Consider the following 23,162-nt stretch of genomic DNA (forward strand, 5'->3'; position numbering starts at 1 on the left):
GGTGTCCAGATCCCAAAGCTGCAAAACAAGCTCAAATGATCACCCTTCCTCCCCCGTGGTTGACAGGTGGTATGAGACGCTTGTGTTGATATGCCGTGTTTTGGTTTTCTCCAACATGGAGTTGTGTGTCTGCGTTAAGGCCAAACCATTTTGGCCCCATCTGCACAAAGGACATTGTTCCAGCAGTCTTGTGGTTTGCACAGTTGCAACTTAAACCTTAACTGTGCTGCGTGAATAATCCTTCTCACCGTATAATGTCGACTTCAAATTCTTTAGAAACTGCAAACCTCTGCTTTTATTGAGATGCTCAGATTTGCTGTTGTTCAGTTAATGAAGTGCTTTTGACCCGACTCCCATTTTCCCTTTTAATTCCTATGGAAGTAGCAAGGGTGCACTTATTGTTTTTCCACACAGCTTCGTCATTTTGGCTTTGTTATGGTTAAATAGATAATGCCACAAGTAAAATGTAAAAACTATTTACCGGTTTTTAGCACCTGCTAAGGACTAGGTGATTGTTATTAGTTTCTGATATGAAACAAAAAAAATTAAGCCATTTAAACAGTTTTTACCATGACTGTATAAATGCACAACTCTAAGCCATAAATATCCACACATTAATTTAGTAGCACTTCCCACATCCAATCTACGCTGATTATGACTGCTTTCTTTACCATTACATAATCCCTGATTCCCGAGATCTCTAATTATGTGGCAAACTGTTGTAAACATGTTGCTTTTCTTGTTGCAGAAGTGACACAGGTGGCTTTTATTTTAAGCAGTAAAACCTTTGTTTTATTTGCATCACTTCCAGGTCGACTGATGTCCTGGTTCTGCTATTGTTCTAAAATCTTAAACTGTCACCTCTTTGCTCAGGATGAGGACACAAAATACCCTTCACACAGTGTTAGTCATGCATATGATTACTTCCTTCTCGTATTTATTATGAGAAGGAACCATTTCAGCACTTTCTTTTCTACACAAGGGTCAATAATTAGACCTGTGGGAGACATCTTCCTTTTTCAGAATCATTTCTGAATCACTGCAACACTAAAAACTGCAACATGATCAAGCAACTTATTTACAGCTTGTATGCTTTCTTTTACCAAACAACTACTGTGTTATTCTGTTGACTTTTAATCAGAAAATGTGCCTCTTTGAATTTGATTCCTTTATTTATATATCTATCCAAACCTAGTCTCTATATGTGGAAGAAGTAATTGGCCCCTAAATATAAGAACTGGTCGTGCAGCCCTTGGCAGCTATTACTTTTACAGGGCAAGTTTAGTGAGGTTTTTTTTTTCCATTAACAAATGAAATCATCATTTAAAAAATGCATTTTGTATTTAATCTGGTTATTTTGGCTACTAAAAAAATAGTTTGATGATCAATAACCTAAAAAAGGAAGAAATCTGAGGGCGAAGGGGCGAATACTTTTTTCACAGCAGTTCTATGACTTTTGATTCTGTCACATTTAATCTTGCCCACCAGGAGCTCTCTAACTCTGGGGAAATTTCATCTTGAGGACCTTTAGTTCCTTTAAATTCAACTTTTATCCTTTTTTATTAGTAGTAATTGATCTCCCCCCCAGAATATGCTGGTTGTGAGGGCTGATTTTTTGGACATACCAGAAAAAAAAAAGTGAGAATCTCTGCGCTATGCTAACTATTTGAGAAACATATCTCACAACTTCATTTGAAAAACTTCCTGCAACTGCGCAGGTATCTGTTAGCAAACAAGTCTGAATGTGCCTCTCCAGTGTGTCAGTGTTCATATCTTCCTGTGTCATGGCTTGAATTTTATAAGTAGTCACATTCCAGTGTGGGAAACCACAGGTACGAGATAAGCCGAAGAGAAAGGTAAGGAGAAATGAGATGAGAAAGACATAGAGAGGTGAGGAAAGGAGAAGAGCGCCCCAATAAGGAGACGATGGGGGTCCAACACTGCTGTTTGCTGCTTTTGCTTGTGGGCTGCCATGAATGGATTACAGGTAGATTCTAAATACTGTCTGAATAAGAGGTCTTAGGACTGCACCTAAAATAAGCAGGGCTGTTTGTAGTCACATGTGCGTATGTGAGCGTCAGTCTGCCTGAGTGTCTGTGTGTGTATGAAATGGCTGTGTTTTGGTGGACTGGTCTGTCCTGGGCGAGACATGTCTCAACCTGTCCCCTCAGGAATGCTGTACAGAAGTGTGCTCTTGCAAAGTGTTATCAGCAGTGGAGAAAAATGTTTTGCTCACTTAGTCTTGCTCATTGGAGTGCATTATAGTGTATTTATGCGGGAGTCACTCATGATGGGCAACTAAAAATGGCTGCAAGCTACAGGGAATTATAATTTTCTTCCCTCAAGGGTTTCTGCAGTTAGCCAGAAAACACTCAGTAGATGGCAGATTAGTTTTAGGCAGACAGACAGTTAAAATTGTTGTGATTGTGCCAAGAGGATATTGTCTGGAAAGATTATTTAGGATAAATTTGGGTTTATTGCTGGATTTATTTTTTCCCCTTGGAGCATGAATGTGCTTAGCAAAGTTTGTGTCATTATAATCTTGATCGGAAGTCATGTTGAAGTCCAACAAGTTATGTATATTCAAAATGTTTAATATTTCTTTGCTTTAACAATGAAACTAATTAAAAAATCTTCCAAAAAGAATAAAGATATTTTTGAGAATTTAGAAGCAGCTACTTTTGATGCTCTCATTCAAGAGGGGGAGCCCCACATATCTGATTTAGCAAATTTTTACACCAGATGCTTCCTGGCACATCCTCCAAGGAATATGTATCTATTTGTCATTGAACTGTGGATGTTTTTCTTGCTATGCCCATGTGTAAACCACTGCACTATAAAGCTACTAATAGAATGAATAGCAGACTTGGATTCATGTCTAATTTTAAAGTAACTTTTTACAAACCATTGCTTACTGAGAGAGTGAATGTTGACACTTAGTAACAATCACATTTCTGGTTTAGGTTTACATTAATAAAGCACAGCAACATTTATTTCAAAACCTTAGCATCTTAGAATGGTCCTAGATAACAAGGCTCAACTCCAAAACAACTCCCCTGCTGTTTAACCTCCAACAGCTGCAAACACAACTTGCTGGAAAACAAAACAGAGTAAAGATTGTGTTTAAAAAACCGAATATGTTTCCTGTAATAAACAAGGATTTTTTAAGATTAGGAATGTGTCATCTGCATCAGGATTGACTTTGTGGTGTAGTGTGCCAAGTACAAATCACTCTGTAAAGGCTGCTTACAGTCATGACCAAGCTTTGGCAGTGGTGCAAATTCGGGACCTTCAGATTTTGTTCATCTGATCTTTTTGAACATGTTTCTATTATATTTCGAACCACAATGTGATATCAGCTTCTGGACTGTTATCTTTATTTATGGCATACTATTCCTGCCTTATCAGTGCTTGAAGCTGGTCAAGTGTTTCCGTTTGATCCCCTGCTTTATAAGGACCGACCAAAGGTTCTCAGTCGGATAAGGTTTAGTGAGCTTCTCAGTTGGCTAGCATGGTGGCGTTGTGCTTATAGCATTGGTGCCTTACAACAAGAAGGTTTGGGGTTCAAATACACCATCTGGGTAAGACTTTTCTGTGTGGATTCTCTCTTACTCTGGCTTTTTCCCACAGTCCAAATACATGCGGTTTAATTAGTTATCCTAAATTGCCTGTAGGTGCGAATGGTTGTCTGTCTCTGTGTTGGCCTTGCAACAGACTTGAGACCCCACTATGACCACTAATTAGATAAGTTGAAACGGGTGACTGGAACTTCTCAGCAATAGGAACATAATGTTAATTTGATTTATTGTAAGCCTTTAGTTATCACTTTTGCTTTGTGAAATGGTGCTCTATCATTTTGAAAACGGTACAGATTATCACCAAACTGTTCCTGCATCAAGCAGATGCCCACAAACTGTAATCAACTACAAGTGCGGATAAGGCAGGAATAGATCACTATCAATCAGGATTTGGCTCAGATGCTGATATCCAGCCATAGAGAATTGCAGTCACAAGCTGTTAAAATCAGAGTTACCTGAAAATTAGAAACAAAAATACTTTCAAAATGTTGCTTTTCCTCAGTAATAGGAACATCTTCCTTTCCAACAGGTGCCGTGAGTAGCATCAGTCCTTACATAAAGTATTACGAGGGCTTGTCTTACGACAGGGAAGATCTTCACAGGAGGCACTTGAGAGCCAAGAGAGCCACACAATCTCAGGACTATACACTGCATTTGAATTTTACTGCTTTTCACAGGTAAATTCATATTTCCGTCTGGGCGACTGGTTGAAAATGTCTGTCTATATGCAACTCTTTGGTTAAACTATTAGGAAATACCTGATTGTGCAAACTCTTTGTTGTTGCTCCTAAACCTGTAACACATGTCAGACATTAGTCACTCATTAGTCCATATATCTCAGGAGATTATAGATCTGCATACTTCCCACAACACTACAAAGCTTTGACCACATCTGTAAGCTGTTTGTGTTTTTCTTCCCTTCAGGACTTTCCACCTGCTTTTGAGGCAAAACAGTGCAGTATTTTCCAAAGACTTTACACTGGTCAGTGAAAATGATTCAACGTATGTTGATCTTTTCCACATCTACTCAGGAATACTAGAAGGTTGGTATCAGAGAGATATCCTGTCATCCTGTGGGACTCCAAACAATTTGTCTACATTTGCAAAAAAAGAAAAAGGAAAAATCTATTTAACCAATTTCACTACAATCAGAATTTAACCTCGGCTTGATCTGGAAAGTTCCACCTGAAGAAACATCTTTAGTAATAGCTCGACATTGATTAGGCCAAAATAAACCGTGCTGGGCACAAGGATAAAAGATCCTCTGCAGAATTTCAAAAGTTCTCATTCAAGTCTCAGGTTTCAAGGTTTATTTTCATATGCAATGGAAAGAAACAGATTTCCCTGTACAATGAAATTCTTTCTTTGCTGTCCACAGATGCCAAACAGAATAGATAAATAAAGTGAATTATAATTTAGAAACCATTATGAAGAACTACGCAATGTACAACAAAAGAAATACAACAGAATATGCAAAATATATAAAAAGATTTTAAAAAGTAATCTGAGCTGCAAAAGGCTGATTTCTCTCTTACCCCATACCTCACCTTGTGTGTGCAGTTGCTGCCTCCTGTATTCAGGTTTCTGTCAGTATCATATATAATCTCACGTCTCTCTAATCCCCGTCTCTCCTGCCCTGGTCATGCAGGTGAACCTGCCTCCGCCTGCCATGGCTCTGTGTTACAGGGACAGTTTGAGGGAACTATCCATACAGAAAATGGGACTTATCACATAGAGCCATCTGACAGATACACCAGCAGTCCAGCAGACCACCACTCAATAATCTACCGTGAGGACGACATGGGTAAGACTGCTTCGACTTCAATGAAAAGGTTGTCCTGCACTCAAACTTCTAGTGCCTCTGGAGTAAGGGTCCCAGTAATGCTCACTGTGCAGGATATTTGTGCATTTGCAATCCAAATGATACACCATGACCTGAATTTCCTGGTCTTTGGCATAAACATATCAATAGCTTGATTAATGGCCCTTTTGGCAGTTTTACAGCAACACGTCTTTCCCACTATTTTTCATCCTCAGTGCTCCTCGCTTGTGTAGTATCTGCAGCCTGTAGTTCTCAAACTAATGTTACTACAGGTCAGTGTAGTACCCGGGGACCTTATAATGTAACAGAAAAGCCCTTTAAGAGGGGGTGTAGGGGCCCTCACTGCCTGGGCACTGGCCAAAGAAAAGATAAACCAAAGATGGTGTGACTCTTGAAACAGGAGGGGTGGGTGAGGCTTGGGCCTAAATCAGGAGGAAGAGGAGTGAGAGAAGGAGGTAGGTTTCTAAAATAAGGAGAAGAAGAAAGAAAGGCAATATGTGGCGACTTCTTCAGGGTTTGAGGGCTTTGGAGACAATTTCTACAACAACAGATTAAGATGAATTTGGGTTTGGCTAAGGATCATATGATCTATCCAGATGGGGTACATCAGACAACCGTCAAAGAGTATATGAATCAATGTGGATGCCAAAGTGTGATTCCCTTGCTGAAGGTGCACATTTGCAATAGTATTTAGTATTTATTTTAGTATTTATTTATTTATTGTCATTGTCAAGAACAATGAAATTGCGTTTGGGGCTTCCATACAACCCAAAAAGAAGAAGAAAATAATAAATACCCCTTAAAACCCAAGTGTACATATTTAACCCAGTGTGACTCCAATGCAATAAGACAATCCTTAGCAATAATGTTCATAGAAATTCAGACAAAGACCTGAGAAACATGACAAAATACAACAATGCAACCCATTCAATATTATTGTACTGTGAGATATGATATCAGATATGATAGTTATCTATTTAAGAAAGAGGGGGGGGGGCAGGAGGGGGAAGAGAATAAAGATATGATGCACCAATGCAGACCAGTTCATTGCTATTAAGAAGTTGGATATGGTTATTGTCCGTGAGAGGGGGGCAGAGAGTTCAGGAGCCTCACAGCCTGTGGATACAGGCTGTTGGCCAGTCTGGATGTTCTGGCCTGTATAGACCTGTACCTTCTCCCTGAGGGCAGCAGATGGAAAAGGTGGCGCGCAGGGTGATGTTGGTCCCGCAGGATACTGTGCACCCTCCTCAGACAGCGAGTGGGGAAGATATTACTGATCTCTGGCAGACTTGTTCCAATAATTCTGCCAGCTTCTTTCACCACCCGCTGGAGTGCTTGCTGATCGGCCTTGGTGCAGCTGGGGAACCACACTAGAAATCCATACGTCAGAACGCTGCTGATGGCACAGTTGTAGAAGTTCAACATCAGAGATCTGGGAATGTGTGCGCTCCGCAGTCTCCTCAGGTAGTAGAGGCGCTGTTGGGCCTTCCGTACAACTGAGGTGATATGGTTGCCCCAGGACAGGTTCTCGGTCACAGTTACCCCCAAGAATTTAAAACTGCTCACCCTCTCCACCGCCTCACTGCCAATGAAGAGAGGCAGATGGTTGTTATGACCCCTCTTCCGGAAATCTACAATGATCTCCTTGGTCTTTTTGGTGTTTAAGACCAAGTTATTGTCGTGGCACCATGACTCTAGTTGTTGCACCTCTGTCCTATAGTTTGTCTCATCATTGTTGGATATAAGTCCGAGCACTGTAGTGTCATCTGCAAACTTAACAATGAGATTGGACGCGCAGGAGGAAATACAGTATCTGAATTTTTCCAAGAAAGCTTTTTACTGGAAACATAATTCACATTGTGCAAGAAACCCCGTCTCCCCCCACCGTTTCTCCAGAAGTCTGCACAGACTCCGCGGCTGCCTTTCCTCCCTAATCCTCCTGCCGTTCCTTCAGCGTCTTTCAAAGCTGTATCCAAACTTTGCATGCGATAGCATCGCAGCTGTTAACATCCTGCTCTTTCATTCACAAGGCCAGCATATCTGCAGGAAGCTGTGAAAGATTTTGCAGATGATAAATAAACAATCAATGCTTCTAAACAAAGTGGTAAATTAGACCACGAGATGGGTGACATAATGCGTCTGCTCTTGTGTATATTTCCACTTCCCGTGGGTGTCGTGTGGAGGCAACAAGGGACGCATGAGGAACTTTCAGTCCCTGATGCCATAACATGTTTCAGATCTGGGGGACAGGTCAAGCCAGGAGCGGACATATTGCAGCAAATCATCATAGTGCAGTGTGGTAACATTAAGGAACATATGAACAATGTGCCAAGTCATTTTGTCTGCACTGTGGGAACCCTTCAGCTAGTCTTCCACCCATAGATGATGGTCAGTATTGTCCTGGTCATTTAAAAATTTGAATAAAAACTCAAATTATCAGTATCTGTTTTGGCTAATGCAATCATACCATTAAAGGTCATTAAACTATATGCAAAAAAGTTAAAATGCATAGACATATCTTAGGGACATACCCACGTACTAAACACTAAGTTATGCATGTAAATACTATCAAAAAGGCAATAAGAAACAAATTTGTTTAATTTCAGGGCTGCATAAATAAAGATAGAGGAAGCTGGTTGCCCCCTAGATGTGTAAAAAAAACAATTATGCAGTTTATAACTATCAGTGTAACAAATTAACAATACCAAAAAGGAAGGAAATTTTTTAGTTTTACATTTTTATATATCTTTTAAGTTTACCTAAACATATCATTGACTTTCCATTGTGATTATGAGAATTCACTTTTTTTACATTTCTATTTATTATGAATCTTTTTAGCCATCTAAGACATCTTAAGTACTTTGGAAGTAAATGGTAAATGGCCTGCATTTGTATAGCACTTTACTCAGTCCCTAAGGACCCCAAAGCGCTTTACACTACATTCAGTCATTCACCCATTCACACACTGGTGACGGCAAGCTACATTGTAGCCACAGCTGCCCTGGGGCGCACTGACAGAGGCGAGGCTGCCGGACACTGGCGCCACCGGGCCCTCTGACCACCACCAGTAGGCAAACATGGGGTTAGTATCTTGCCCAAGGATATTTGGCATGCAGCCAGGAGGCAGCCTGGGATCGAACCACCGACCTTCTGGTTAGTGACTGACCTGCTCTGCCACCTGAGCTACAGCCACCCCAGTACATACAGTGTTTCAGGGAATGTGTACTCATTGCCCCTGAGATCGTGCATCGGGAGTTACTTGCAGTTACTTCCTACTGCTAGGGAGTAGCCTAGGAATGATGGGTAATTATTAACCTCAAATTCCTTTTGGTTAAATGAAAAGTAATACATATCCACATTTATTAGAACTTTTAATGTTTAACTGCTGGGTCCGTAATTGCTCAAACTGAAAGTGCCTTTACAATCAGGAAGTAGTCGTTGCCCACAATATATATCCTCTTCAGAACATCTACTGAGGATTTATTTTACATTTTGTAATCTTACAATGACATAAATGGACCTTCAAACATCTACTTTTTTGTATTTACTGATCTATTACATGCAAGCTTGGAGAATTTGAGAAATAACTCTCACCCCGGCTGAACTCCTGATATTCCAGCAATACAAGAAAGTCATTAAACATTTGAGTCGGTGCTAAAGTCGCTTCAGTTGTTGCATGCAGGTGATGCTCTGGATGGAAAATGTAAGAGTTCTTAGCTCTTGAAAATGATAGTTGTCCTTTTTGGCATGTAGCACACAAAGGGAGGTATTTTGTCTGAGTTTTGTTCTCACTGCTTAAAATCCAGGTGAGGGTGCTTCCTAATCCGAGTTTCCAGGAGGCAAGTCTCACATTGGGTAAATCTGCACAACAGGACCCCACACAGACTTTGCATTTTGCTGTTTTAATACCATTTAATCTGTTCCAACGTGGCTAGACACTTCAGTCTTGATTAATTCAGAAAGGTTCAGTGCATTTGTGAAAATGGCTGAAGATGCATCAAAATGTTCTTACATTATTTCAAACAAATACTCAGCAAGTGTCATTCATAGTGGGAAGTACCTTTAGCTGTATTTAAGTTTCATAAATTGCATAAATAGAGAAGACGTGGGTTGATGAGAAATATCTGAAGTAGGATCGCCAAGCAACTTCCCAGTTAGTGTGCAAATGACATCATCGGGCAAACTGTGACTCCACTGAATAACTGTTAGATCAAAGATCTAATTTGAGCAACGACCATGTGTTCATGAGTAATGTTCACCCCCTGGAAACAGTTTATCTGATACTACTGTATCACAGATGATGCTTGTGACACTTATAATTTTGTTAAATTAATATTTTGACAACAATAAAAGCGAGTACAATAAGAGACAGAGGCTATGGGATAAAAGAAAGAGAGATCTAATGTCCAACATGGGCCCGGGAAGGACAAACGACCTGCCCACTGTGTACAGCTGGGATAGGCTCCAGCCCCCCAGAAAATAGAAGGGGGGTCCAACAAGCTCATCTGGCCCCTAAAACAGTAACTTTAGGCCAAAAACGGAGCTCTCCTATGCGCACATATTTTATTCATTTCCATCCTCAGTACCTGTTCTGGACCTGCTCCCAAACAACCCAAATCTCTTCACCACAATGCAACAATTTATGCACAGGAAGAGCATCCATTAAAGATTTAACTGTTCTGTGATTGTGTGGCAGGATTGTAATTTTTGTTTTGTGTGTAAATAATGTAACTGTTACACTAAAAAGCTGGAATAAGACTTTGACTCTGGATTGGATTATCTACATTTTTCTTCACGGTAGAAGTGGCTTCCAGCATCTGTTGGAAATGAGGGTCTTGGCTGAAATGTGACACTGATGTTTTTTTTCATCTGGGAAAATCCTTTTCTGTTTGCCCTGACTGTACAAGAGGCCATTCCAATTAAATCCATTTAGTTGCTGTCTTTGGTTTCCAGTTGGAAAAAGGTGTTTATTTCTTAACAAATATTATAAAGAAGAAACTATTTGCTTGCAAGTTTGACTACACAAAGATTTGTCTTCTGCTGTGAGACTCTTCAACAGACTAAGGAAGAGAACATGGACATGTGGTCTGGAAATAATTCAGTCTGTGGGTAGTCGACACCCAGCATTTAGGCCTCCGCATCTATACCCACCCCCACTTGTGCCATGTATAGGATGAATTACGGGGTTCTGATTGGCTGAAGGACTTTGGTATAATGGTGTGATCCAATCATGTGTTCTCTCACTGTAGGTTCATGCCTGAGTGTCTCTCACACACAAACTTTGCATTACCCCTTAAAGTCACTTATCATCATGTCATGTGACTCTACTGTAACTGTGGATTTCAATAATATTTGGTCAACATTAATGCAGAGTGGATTACATTACTTTCCATTTGCACTGGTTTCCTGACTATAAACCTTGTACTCTTTCAGTGTGAGCACCCTTTGACTTCTTGCACTTTTGTGAAATTCTGCGGCTTTTTCAATGCAACATGATGCGCCAAAACATGCAAAAGCAATACCCCCCGTGGCTGCAGACCCATCATTATTGCATCAGATTGAATGAGACAGCCTTCCCAGAGGTGTTGCAAATCATGGACAATGGTTTAATGAAATCAGAGCAGCAGTTATAACATCATTTCCACATGTGGCTCCATTGCTCTCACTCCAGACCAGTGTGCTGGTTTCCAAATGCAGGCCTATTTACAAATTGTGTGAGGGTGCTTCTGCCCATGATTGCTGCACGAATGGTCGCTCGTGCAACAAGGATCCAATCCCCAGCTTTTGCTATCGTTAGCAAATTCAAGAGTGGAACCACATGACTGATCTGCATCATGTGATTTGATTTTCGTGTAAGTTTCCAGTTTGAGGGCCTTTCACTTGATATTTTAAATATTCTGTTGCTCTTTTTTCTAATTGCTGATATTAACTTCCATTTGGAAATGACTAAAAATAAATAAAATGAAGTACAGCAGGAACAGGTCTAAAAGAGAGAATTTCAAAATTTCCCAGCAAAATCCAGAAACAGCTGTAGATTTTTTCTTATTAGAGGAGTAAAGTCTTTATTGTGACCTCATGCAACTATTTAGTAGAGAATAAGGATTGCACAGGGTTGTGGTTGGGGTACAGGGTTGGGGTTAGTTCTAGCAATCAGTACAGGCAGGAAATTTTTCTGTGCAGTCCAGTTCTTACATGCATATATTCAGTATTTGTTCACTGATCATTGCCCCTAGAGAAACAAACATGCAGAGCAAGTTATTTACCATTATCATGTCAGCACAAATATCTTCCAAAGATCACACTGTGGCCGACGAGTACATCACATCATGTGTTTATTTTGATCTTTCTAAATTGTTCCAGTAAATTTGAATAGTTGCAGGTGGAGCAAGCCTTTGATCTCTGCTCAGTTATTTAGCATGACTGAAGAGAAAGCAACGTGAATAAACGTGCTCAAGGACAAGCGTCACTCATTGGCTTGGCAATCTGCAACTTTCTGTGTATTTGGCTAAAGGCGAGGTAGAAGAACAGTGCAGATTCTGTATTTTTGTGACTGTAAATATCTGTGTTTGTTACTAGCTCTGTCATACATGACGTCTGCCCCCGATGGATTCTGTGCTGCAAAAACTCTAAACGTCTTCGCCCAAAACCTCAGATCCAGTCAGGTATGATCATCCAGACATAAACTGAATGAAGAATCTACTGTATCCACTTTCCTCCTCTTTCCTCCTTTGTAATCTTTATTTATAGCCAATCCTATAACTGTTTTTGGAAGAAATTCACTCGTGTGTCTGATTCATCTTTTATAACTGACCATTCATTCACTTTTATTGGGCCTCGTGAGTCACCGGGTAAGTTGCTGTTTATAACTCCAGAAGGCTGTTATCACATCGCCGGTAGCGTGGTGACCAGCAGGGAGCTGAGCGGCCGCCTCACAGGCGACCTTGGCTGTAAAATGATAAGAACAGCTGTTATAAACATCTGCTGTATCAATTAATCTAATATTCCCCATGGGCACGTGGAAAATTGTTAACCTATGACCAAGTGGGTGGTGCTCTCAAAGTCCATTGTCAACAGTGAATGTTGGGACATTAGTATGAATCCATTTTTAACAACATACCTCCTGTCAGACATCACTTCCACTGTTTGGTCATGAGATGTTCTCAACAGATGTTTTTCCCATTTAAGCATCCAAGTTGTGTTCCTGCCACTACCTGTCCCCGCTCCCACTAGGTCATGAGTACGAGCTCTGTGTCGACATTTACTTTGAGAAAGTCTCACTTTCATCTGCTTTCATTTTCTTAAACTCTTGTATGTGCAGTTTTTGCCACTTCATGACATCTTTCTCCCTGAATCAGATCTGTAATTTCAGTACATTCTGTTGAATATTTGCTATGGAGAATAACAAACTTCAAATCGGTCTCCCATCGGTTTTTCTTTTGCATCACGTCCTTGCATTTTTATCCACAGGAGGCACCAGTGAGCCGGGCGAGGAGAACTCTGGATGAGTCAAAGACCACCTGCCTCCTCCACCTTCGTGCTGACTACCTCTACTACAAAAGATTCAAGTCTGTCGAAGCTGTTGTGGCTCAGGTGAGAAGTTCAAAACTGCTTTATTTGCCACTTAAGAAGTTTGGCTTCAGATATTCAGGATTGCTGCAAAGGTTAGAAAGATTCACAAAAAGCTAAATAGAAACATGTTAAAAAAAAAAAAAAACAGAGCTAAGAATAGTTCTGATTCTTTGTGCTTTTTTGACATCACAAACAAAAGATCCCCTGCCTTTAGGGCCACAGGGCGCTCGTTTAAGAGCACAGTGTTTCTCTATTGGGACATCCTGCAGGAGCATCAAATCACAGCACATTTCCCCTCCTGTTGGCAGAACTCTCCACGCTTTGTTTACACACTCTGAACTGCATTTGGTGTCCTGGATTTTGGGTACACGGGTCACTTAATGTCATTCGTCGATAGTAAAACCATATCCTAATGAAACAAGTGCAATCATTAGTCAGACTTTAAGTTATCATTCAAGCCTCTTGTTTCAAAATACAGGCAGACAAAAAAAACTATGCTAAATCTATGTTTGTTTACTGCTTATCATCCTTTTTGTAAATGTACCAGCTAGTAGTTCAGTACACGGCGTCAGGCTTTACCTGCTATCATATTATTTAAATATCAAAGGAGCATTATGCTGGGCTAAGGTTGGATTTTGGTCACGACTTAAACTTTTGTCTGATTTTGTATCGACCAACATCAAAGGATTGAGTGGACAACAATTTGTGCTGCATTATTTACCTTTGAGATAGTCAACAATAAAAGTGTTTGCTACCTTGACGCCGAACGAAGATGCAAATGCCAGGCCCCGCTCTGACGCACACAGCAGCCGTGGCGCAATGCACTGCAGGGACATTATGTTGCACTGGCTGCAAACATGGCTAAATGAGGCTCTGTCAGGTGCAAAGACCTGCGCCAGAATTGTTATCATTTTTCTAAATAGTTTCTTCAGTATGTTCTTTAAAACATATAACTGACAGCTATAAAACTGCCATGCTGAGAACAAGGTGAAGTTTAGATGTTAAATGCATGGTAAATGGTGAACTGTCCATGCTTACATTGCTTTATCTTGCCTTCCCTTTTTCACCAACTCTTTGAAAACTGAAGCCAAGCAGATAATAACTATGGCTGGCTCTGCCTACCCAAACACGGTCTTTCACATCAGAATCAAAGTTTTAGAAAATCATTGATAAAAATGTGATGAATGGTAAACAGACTGGTTCTTCTATAGTGCTTTTCTGGTCTAACTGAGAAGTCAAAGCGCTTTATGCTTTGACATAGGCGATTTTTCTCCAAGCACGACATCCCAGTACACTTCAGACCCAGCCACACCCTCAGACAAAAACTGGTTCATCCCAAGGACAAAACTCTAAAACGCAAGCTAAATATGTAGTGCAGTGCAGCGAGGAGTGCTCAGACCTCTACACTGGAGAAACAAAACAGCCACTCCATAAACACAAGGCACAACATGGAAGAGCCACCTGGACATGACAAGATTCAGCTGTGCGTCTGCATCTAAAGGTCAAAGGTCACTCTTTGGAGTATGCCAAAGTTCATATTTTGGACAGAGAAGACAGATGGTTTGAAAGAGGAGTAAGAGAAGCCATCTATATCCGCTGTAAACCACCATCTTTGAACAGAGGCAGTGGGTTACAACTCCAACTGTCTGCCACCTACAGTGCAGTTTTGAGATTCCTTCCCAGGCACCTCAACACCCGCTTCACATCTTGCGTCAGATGATCTCAAAGGATCACTTGAAAGGGTTGGGCAAGGTCACACAATGGTTTTACCCGAAACCTCTGCTGATAATAACTCACACCCTTTTTCAGACTTTGGCTCACGTGGTTGGGCACATGATCAATGCACAATCTGATATCGTCATGTTGGTGTTGTTCCCAGATCAACATAGTAAAAGTTGTTCCAGGATCAACATTGCAAGTGACCAATCAGAATGTTGTGACGTCATACTTTTGCGACTTCGGGAAAAACCGCGTAAAACAAAAAACTGTACTTAAGCTGCGAGAAACCACCTTTATCCGCCGATCAACGGACCCTGACCCTAACCCTTTAATAAACGCTGAGCAGAATTGATATTGTCCTTGCAACATTGGAATTTCATAAATGCACGAATGGCTTGGCGCGCCAAAGAATAACGTCACAACAATGTGATTGGTCACTTGCAATGTTGATCCTGGAACAACATTTACTATGTTGTTCCAGGAACAACACCAACACGACGATATCAGATCATCCCATGATCAATAGTGGGTCAATGACGCACTGAAGGGACAACTCCCACTACGGATTAAATACCTGGGACTCTCCATTTGGTTTTAGAACTGAAGAAGCTTCTCTGACCAGAGGTGAAACAAGTCCAGTCACTTTCTTCCCAAACTCCTCAGACTACCATGACCTGGAGGACTGAGAACCTGCACAGACATATTTATGTATCATTCATCCATTCACACCGATTTATACAAGCACTGCTTTCTATGCTTAAATGCTTTCTAGGCCAAGCTGGAGGTGGCAGAGATGATGTTTGGATTTTCACTGGGAATGACAAAGGAGAGGATTAGTAATAAATATATCAGAGGTACAGCTCAGGTTGAGCAGTTTAGAGAAAGAGTTAAAGTGAAGGCTGAGATGGTTTGGATATGTGCCGAGGAGGGACTGTGGATATACTGGACAAAGAATGTTGAATATGGAGCTGCCAGTTAAGAGGAAAAGAGGAAGATCAGAAAGAAGATTCGTGGATGTAGTGAAGGAGGAAGGTTGATGTGAGAGAGGAGGATGCGATGGAGACAGATGATCTGCTGTGGTGTCTCTTGAAGAGAGCAGCTGAATGAAGAAGAAGAAGGCGACAGTGCACAGTGCATCCGCTCTTTTCTTTATTTTTAAACAACACATAAAGCTTAAAGCATGAAAATCCCTCCTTTGTAATGTTGTACAACTGTTGCAGCTGTAGTAAAAGCCAACTCTGAGCTTACAGATGCAAGCTAAAAACATTTTTAATACTTTCCAGTTGAGCAGGCATTGAATTTAAAGGACATGCTGGGCTAAAATTCAATATCAATTCAATTTTATTCAATTTTATTTATACAGAACCAAATCACAAAAAAAGTCACCTCAAGGCTCTTTATATGGTAAGGTAGACCCTATAATAATAAAACATACAGCGAAAAAGCCAACAATCATGTGATCCTCTTTGAGCAAGCACTTTGGCGACAGTGGGACGGAAAAACTCCCTTTTAACAGGAAGAAACCTCCGACAGCACCAGGCTCAGGGAGGGGCGGGGCCATCTGCCACGACATCAGCAGACAAGCAGCTAAAAGCTTACTTTCTGCCGATGTCCCCGCATTGCCTCAATGCAGTCAGAAACATAATCAGACAGAGAGGTCACATGATGCATTACTTTAAATTGAGTTTAGTTACAAGATGATACGATAATGCAAAAACCCACTTCAGTATGATTATCTTTCTGATTCCTCCGAATTAAAAACCAATAAAGAGTCATTATTTTTGTGATAAAACAAGATAAGTGCACAGATGTGAGTTCATGCTCCCACGAATCTCTTTTTTGACTAATTAAATCTCTTATTAGTCAAAGTCAAGTCAGTTAATGAGTAAGTCAGTTTGTCCTTAGTTTACTTGTTATTCTCTCTGGAGTTTCTTGTGCTGTCCACCCTTTCAGCACCTCTTTGACCCGCCTCAGATTCTTTCCACCTTAAACAAGCACATTTGTTGTCTCTGGTTCAGCGCCAGACCTTTGTTGCACAAGGTCCTCTTAACTGTAACTGATGCCGTGATGGGATCGTTGAATGTAAATAAGCAAAACCTTGTTGTCAGAGGCTCCTGTCCCAGTTTGAATGTCTCCTACATCCAAGCTGTCAATATTTACATTCATGAGCATTTCCCCACAGGCGCTTTTGTACGTTTGTCTCCTGCTGTGCAGAATCAAACCTGCGCATGTGACCGGTGTGCACATGCTTTGCTGAAACTGTTACAATCTGTGCCAACCACAACAAAAACACCCAGTGCTTTATATAATACCTGACGCGACACATTTACATATATAACAGTCACATTGTTGTCAACAGATTTCTATTGTTCAATCTTTTCAAATCAGCAGGAGAAGGTTATCTTCAAGACGAAAATATCATTTATAGCACTGAAAGGATAAAATGCTAAACCTTCTGAAAATCTTGTTTTTATTTATAAATGAGATAGAATAAGTTATTATGATATATCACTTAATGTTTTCATTTTTCCTTTTCTTGTCTTATTGTGACTTGTTAAAGGCAAAAAAGCTAATTTTTTTTAGCTTAATTCCAGAGAGATTCCTGTTGTTCTCGCATTAACTGTGGTTTCTCAGGTCGCCTCGTACATCCGGGCTGTGAATGACATCTACGACAAGGTGGACTTCAGTGGAATCCAGTTGATCAACTTTAAAGTCAAGTCCCTCAGAGTAAGCTTCAGAACAGTGCACAAACTCCACAAACCTTTGAGCAATGTTCTTCAGTTGCTGATCGCTGATAACACAGTGAAGCTTTTACACATTCAAAATCATGTCATGAACAAGCTTTTTATTGAGATACTTGGGTTCATGCATCAGTCGGTGATGGTGCCCATGTGTCTTCTTCTGGGAGTGGAAGTGAGTCACAGCAGCAAAATAAGCTGAAATACAGGACCTCAGAACTGTGGTGTGTTTGAGTGTTCCTGTGTTTGTCTGTCTCCAGGTGATGACAGAAGAGGATAAAAATGACCCGCTGTCTCCTCTGTACATCGGCCCCGAGAAGCTGCTAAGTCTGTACTCGGAGAACAACTGGGGCAACTTCTGCCTGTCCTACCTGCTCACTGACAGAGACTACAGTGGAGTGCTGGGGCTTGCCTGGGAAGGCAAAGCCGGTGAGTCAGAATCACTTTGGCACTTTTACAAAAATCATAAACAAATGACTTCTTCATGTAACTAATGCATATGCAGCATGGTGGAAACACTGGTTTCCACAGGTACCGTAAATGTAATATTGTGTTTGGTTTCCTCACAAAAGAAGCACACAAAGAATTTGGAACACTTGTTAGGCTACGAATGAACCTTTACTCATTCACTAAATAATGCACAGAGCGAGTCAGGCTCCTGGAAATACGTCCACTGTTTAATAGACTACAAAATCATCGTGTAGCTCTCCCTACAGAAGTTTTACGAACCATCTATTGACCGAGACCATCATGCGTTGGACCAGTCAGTGTTAGTGTTGCAACTTTGCCACCCCAGTACAATGATTTAATTAACCGCTATTAAAACATCAGTATAAGCTGTGTTTTGGCTCCTGAATACGAATACGAGCTAAACTCTGGACTTGGAGGAACAACTCAACATTTTTCAAGAATTGGACAAAATAAACTCATTGTTTTTCCACGACACAGAGAGAATCAGTTCTCTTTCTCACAGGTAGCAGACATCATGATGCTATCTTCATATCTTCATCTGAAAGCAGTTTTACAAAGACCAAAAAATGTCATTATTTATTAAAAATCCAAACTTTTAGCATTGGTAAGCATTTTCCAGCAGTTAATAGAGACTAAAATATTTGCTGGAGCATTTCTATACTGAAAAATTAAAAAGGATGCATTGAGAACATAAGCCAGGCTCAGCGTTATGCAAATACATTATACAGAATTATACAGACTGTGTGGATATGAGCCAGACAGTGTTAAAAAGTTTGTAACCTGGAAAAGGAATATTTAAATAAGAATGTGCATTAAATGAGGTATCGTAGTGGGTGTAAGAACTATATACAGTGGAGCCCCGACTTACGAAATTAATTCTTCCCGAGGGTCTTTCGTAAGTCGAAAATTTTTCGTAAGTTGAAGCACCCATTGCGCGTTTTGAGTGAGGCGATGCTGAATGATAGGCTATAGGCTAAATGCTAACTAGGACAACAATATGTCGTTCAAGTGGAACAGCGAAGCGAAAGTACGGAAGCCAAGGGGTTGTCACCCGGAAGGCATTGTGGGCATTGTAGGCTCAGCCAATCAGAGCCAACGGATTTCGTTACTCGGGCATTTTGCCGTAACACGGGCAGAAATATTGCTGTTCAGTGCCTTTGTAACTTGAATTTTTCGTGAAACGGGGTATTCGTAAGTTGGGGTTCCACTGTATATAGAAACACATATGTTTTATTATGTGCTGGTTGCCCTAAAATGCATCCAAGCATAGTTTTCCTTGTTCAAATGACAATGTTGCACAGTTACAGGAATTAGACAGCTCCCATTTCAAGGCTTTCATACATGCAGTGTTCGGGTCTGAGACATTGAAGTAATAATCCTCAGTTATTCACATACAAACCTGCATGTTGCACAAAGCCTTTCTTTTGAAAACATGATGAATTTATTATTTGCATGTAAAATAATAATAAATAAACTCCCATCCCACTTTGCCACAGTATACCTGGATTAGTTCGTACGGTTCAAGCATTAGTCAGCTCCCGTAGATGTGCAGTATCATTGGTGTGCTGGAAGGACTTGACCACATGTATGAGAACTGTTGCAGTAGGAGGTTCTTGCTTGGGTCTATGTCTCACATTCAGCATTTGATTGGTTAAACTCAGGGGCGTGAGAGCAGACCACCAGAATTACATACGATTAGGGTGCGCTGAACCTTTGACACACACACACACACACACACAGCCGCTCCTAGACGACTTAGAGAGGATTGGAGCTGCATTCCACCACATGATTGCCATGGTGACATCTCACATAAGTAACACACACACGCACACACACACAGTTACACTGTTAGGACTTTTCAGGCTCATGTGATCTCCCATAGACACAGCAGAGAGGTTTGACCTCCACAGGCTGATACACTCGACCTCCGTATGACCAGTTTCTTAGTGGTTTCACCACTGGCCCTTAAACTCAAAGACCCCGTTTCCATCTGCAGCCTCAGCAAAGTGCTGCATTCACACACATGCGGACACACACAACCCCCATCCACCACACCAAACTCCTCCTCTAACCCCTCCAAGTTGCGTTTTTCTATGTTAGTGGAAGATGGGGGGTTGGGCTCAGCTCAGAGTTTCGAACCACACCAAGACATTAATTTACCAGACATTACGTTTAGCGTTAATGAATCTTTACAATGGCCTCGAACATACATATACATACACAAAGGAGGGGATATTCACCAGCTATATTAGACATGGAGAAACTTTAAAGGAAATGCTGCAAAGAAAACTTGAGAAAGCACGGGGTTTTTTTTTTTCCATTACCATGGTTTGCTTTGAAAATGTAGCTTGTATCTGTAAAATAATTGCTGTATGAAAAGCTAGACAGAGCACAGCTGCTCTCCTTTAGATCCGACTCTTATTTGTGGTTAATCACCTTTCAGCTGGTGCCGGGGCATTCAGTGTAGGACGTTTAGATCTTTGTCACATGTCACCCACCCCCACCCACTCCCTTTGCCTGTACGCCTCTCTGTCAGCTTTCAAACACGGACAAAATGTCAAAGTGCAGTAAAATACAATGCAATGCATGGCATGCAGTTTGGAAAGCAGCGAAAGTATCTAATTACTATTAGGCCAGTTATTTGCTCTGTAACTGTCAGTAGACCAATTAAAGGCTTTATGTGTGTTGTACCAAAAAAAAGTCTTATTCAGATCAGGTGCATAAAATCTCAGCTATAACAAGCTGTTTAATAACCTTATTCTGTACTGGTGGCATGCAGGGCTCATAACTTGTGACTGAACTTCAAATTAGTCGTCATTCTGTCAGTGATTTTTCACACTGTAATCTGGAGAAATATGTGTGTAGTGAGTGGTAAGAACTAATAATATATAATATATCCACATATATATATGTCCATATAGCCATATATATCCATAATATATATAATAACAAGAATAATATAATTTCTTTGGTTTCTTCCTCAAACTTTAATCATCTAGGGTCTCTCCTGACACAATTAACTAGAAAAAAAAAGTACTTTCTTAAGATTCAATGATTTTTTTGTTGTTATTGTCAATTTCCTGCATGTCCAGTACATGCAGGAGAATCAAAATACTGTTGCTCTCTCTCCTTATTATAGAGAAGAATTAGGAAAGATGAAGGACACATAAAAATCAAACCTATGTACAATGGTAACAGCAGTAATAAAATGAATGCGTGCAAATAAACAGCAGTGGCAGCCTTTTCAATGAAATAGTTTCATTTTGTTATACTGACATTATTGGAGCTGAAAAACATACAAAGCGTAAGACCCCGGCTGATTAACAGCTGTGCTACACACCCGTCAGATTAAGTCTTTAGTCTTTGACCAATAAAAATGCTTGAAACAGCCTCATAACACAGCAAATAAACACACACAACTGCAAGGTCATTGAACTCTGGAGACAAAGACAGCCTTGAGCGGAAGCCTGTATAGACGTACATTATTTACAGTACTTTTGGTTGCCTTCCTGAGTAGTACCAGCGTATTATCTGGGAACTAGTTGTTGTTTTTGGAACGCAAAATGTTCACTGCATCTGCTTTTGCTGTTAAAGGTCTTATTTGGGTACTCCGACTCCCCCAGATGTGTTTAGGTCTAAGGAAAGACCCTTTCCGTCGTTGTAGCGTTTGCTCATTTACATTAAAACCATGTGTGTTTGCTTGTGTGTGTGTGCTGTGTAAGCATCTCAGTGTTTGTGTGTGCTATGATGTTAACTGATGCTGTGTCACCATATAAACTTTTTTTCTACCGTTAGTGTATGTATACAATATATACACGCATGTTTCCTGCTGATGGTGAGTGCGTGTGTGTGTGTCGGTGTGTACATTAGATTTAAGCGAGCCAGATGATTGTTTGCTCATGCAGACTGTGTTTATCCAGCAGGCTAATAATAGGACTCTTTCAGTACGCGTCCTTTGTGTGTCAGAGACGAGAAGGAGAAAAGGAGAGGAACAGAGTGCAGGCCGACTCTGCGATCGCTTGCACGCTTGCTGCCAAAACCCACAGTGGGGACCTCTAAAGTAACACTCTTTCTAGGAAATGCAGCCCCTTGAATTAGGGGGACCATTTCAGGTCAAAAGGAGGGAATGGAGGAAAGAAGCAGCCAGCATTCTTCATCAATGTGACTGGAAAAGCCGTGCTCGGCAGTTTGACTTTTAACTATGCGGAGGATTTATAGTAATGGCAGTCTATCGTAATTCTTTTTGTGTTTTTATCTAAAGCTTAAAAGCCTCAAAGTTTCAATTCCCAAAAGATAAAATAGCCTCAAACCTCCTTCGCTTATCTAGAAGACATTTTATTTGCTACTGCTTCCAGCCTGGTGTCATAGGGTACGCTTCTGTTTTTGCTTTCTTACCTCTGATTGTCCCTGACCCTTCCTGTCACACTTACACCCACTGCGTAACAAAGACATGCAGGTGGGAGATCCAGATGCCAGCGACATTTTCCCACAGTCCGCGATGACACCTGGTGTGCTCGGTTTTCTCAGAAACGGACACGTACCTTGCAAGCTTTTCCCGCCAAAATGGTGGCGCTGATAACATTATGTAAGAGGATGTTACATAAAAGTCACGAGACTGCCAAGACCTGCAACCTCAACCGACACACGGGTGCACGGGAACCAATGAAAAGATGGGGAAGTAACTCCCCAGCTGTGCTTTGAAAACGCGGGTTAGACTCCTCCAATGTTCGGTGTGTTGTTGACAATGAGAAGAACTGAACCTATAAGACTGAAAATTTAGTTAGATAATGTCAAACTACTGGTATTCACATCATACTTTATCCAATGAACAGTCTTTCTGACCTATAGGTGTGCAGCCTGACCAATCAGACTGGTTTCTGTAAAGCTAGCTCTGTGGCTGGCCAGCTGCAACATGACATCACTTCCCAGATATCCCTCCATGTGATTGTGGACAGCTGTTTGTAATTGTAAGAATGGCTTTCAATGGATATTATGTAAAGTGAAAGGCAATGATGACCACCACAGGCTTTGGTGTAAAAAAAGGAGAGCTCACCTGACTCTAGCCACACCTCAAACTGGAGCCACAGTAGCAGAGCACTGTTGGTTTTAAAGTATTTCCAGTAGCACAAGGTCACTTATGCAATCTTATCACCCTGTAAAGTAACAGGTGCCAGGCTTTAATTAGATCTGCAGCTCGTTTCTGCTGTGATTGTAAGATCTTCCTTATCAACTCAGGAGGCATTCATGAGGTTACAGCTTTGCAGT

General features: G+C 40.9%; 1 protein-coding gene across 1 annotated transcript in view; it reads left to right on the forward strand.

The window, feature by feature from the left end:
• The first annotated feature begins 1,783 nt into the window (after positions 1-1,783).
• The window catches only part of LOC308394692 (disintegrin and metalloproteinase domain-containing protein 10), a 31,809-nt gene continuing 10,430 nt past the window's right edge, over positions 1,784-23,162 (forward strand). The window contains exons 1-8 of the mRNA XM_080879129.1: positions 1,784-1,987; positions 4,108-4,255; positions 4,503-4,621; positions 5,227-5,382; positions 11,977-12,062; positions 12,868-12,990; positions 17,323-17,415; positions 17,687-17,855. Of these exons, the coding sequence (XP_080735255.1) occupies positions 1,927-1,987; positions 4,108-4,255; positions 4,503-4,621; positions 5,227-5,382; positions 11,977-12,062; positions 12,868-12,990; positions 17,323-17,415; positions 17,687-17,855 (955 nt within the window). The 5' untranslated portion in view covers positions 1,784-1,926. The remainder of the gene's footprint in view (positions 1,988-4,107; positions 4,256-4,502; positions 4,622-5,226; positions 5,383-11,976; positions 12,063-12,867; positions 12,991-17,322; positions 17,416-17,686; positions 17,856-23,162) is intronic.

The sequence above is a fragment of the Rhamphochromis sp. 'chilingali' genome (assembly GCF_963969265.1).
Source record: "Rhamphochromis sp. 'chilingali' genome assembly, chromosome: 3".
NCBI classification, from domain to species: Eukaryota; Metazoa; Chordata; class Actinopteri; order Cichliformes; family Cichlidae; genus Rhamphochromis; species Rhamphochromis sp. 'chilingali'.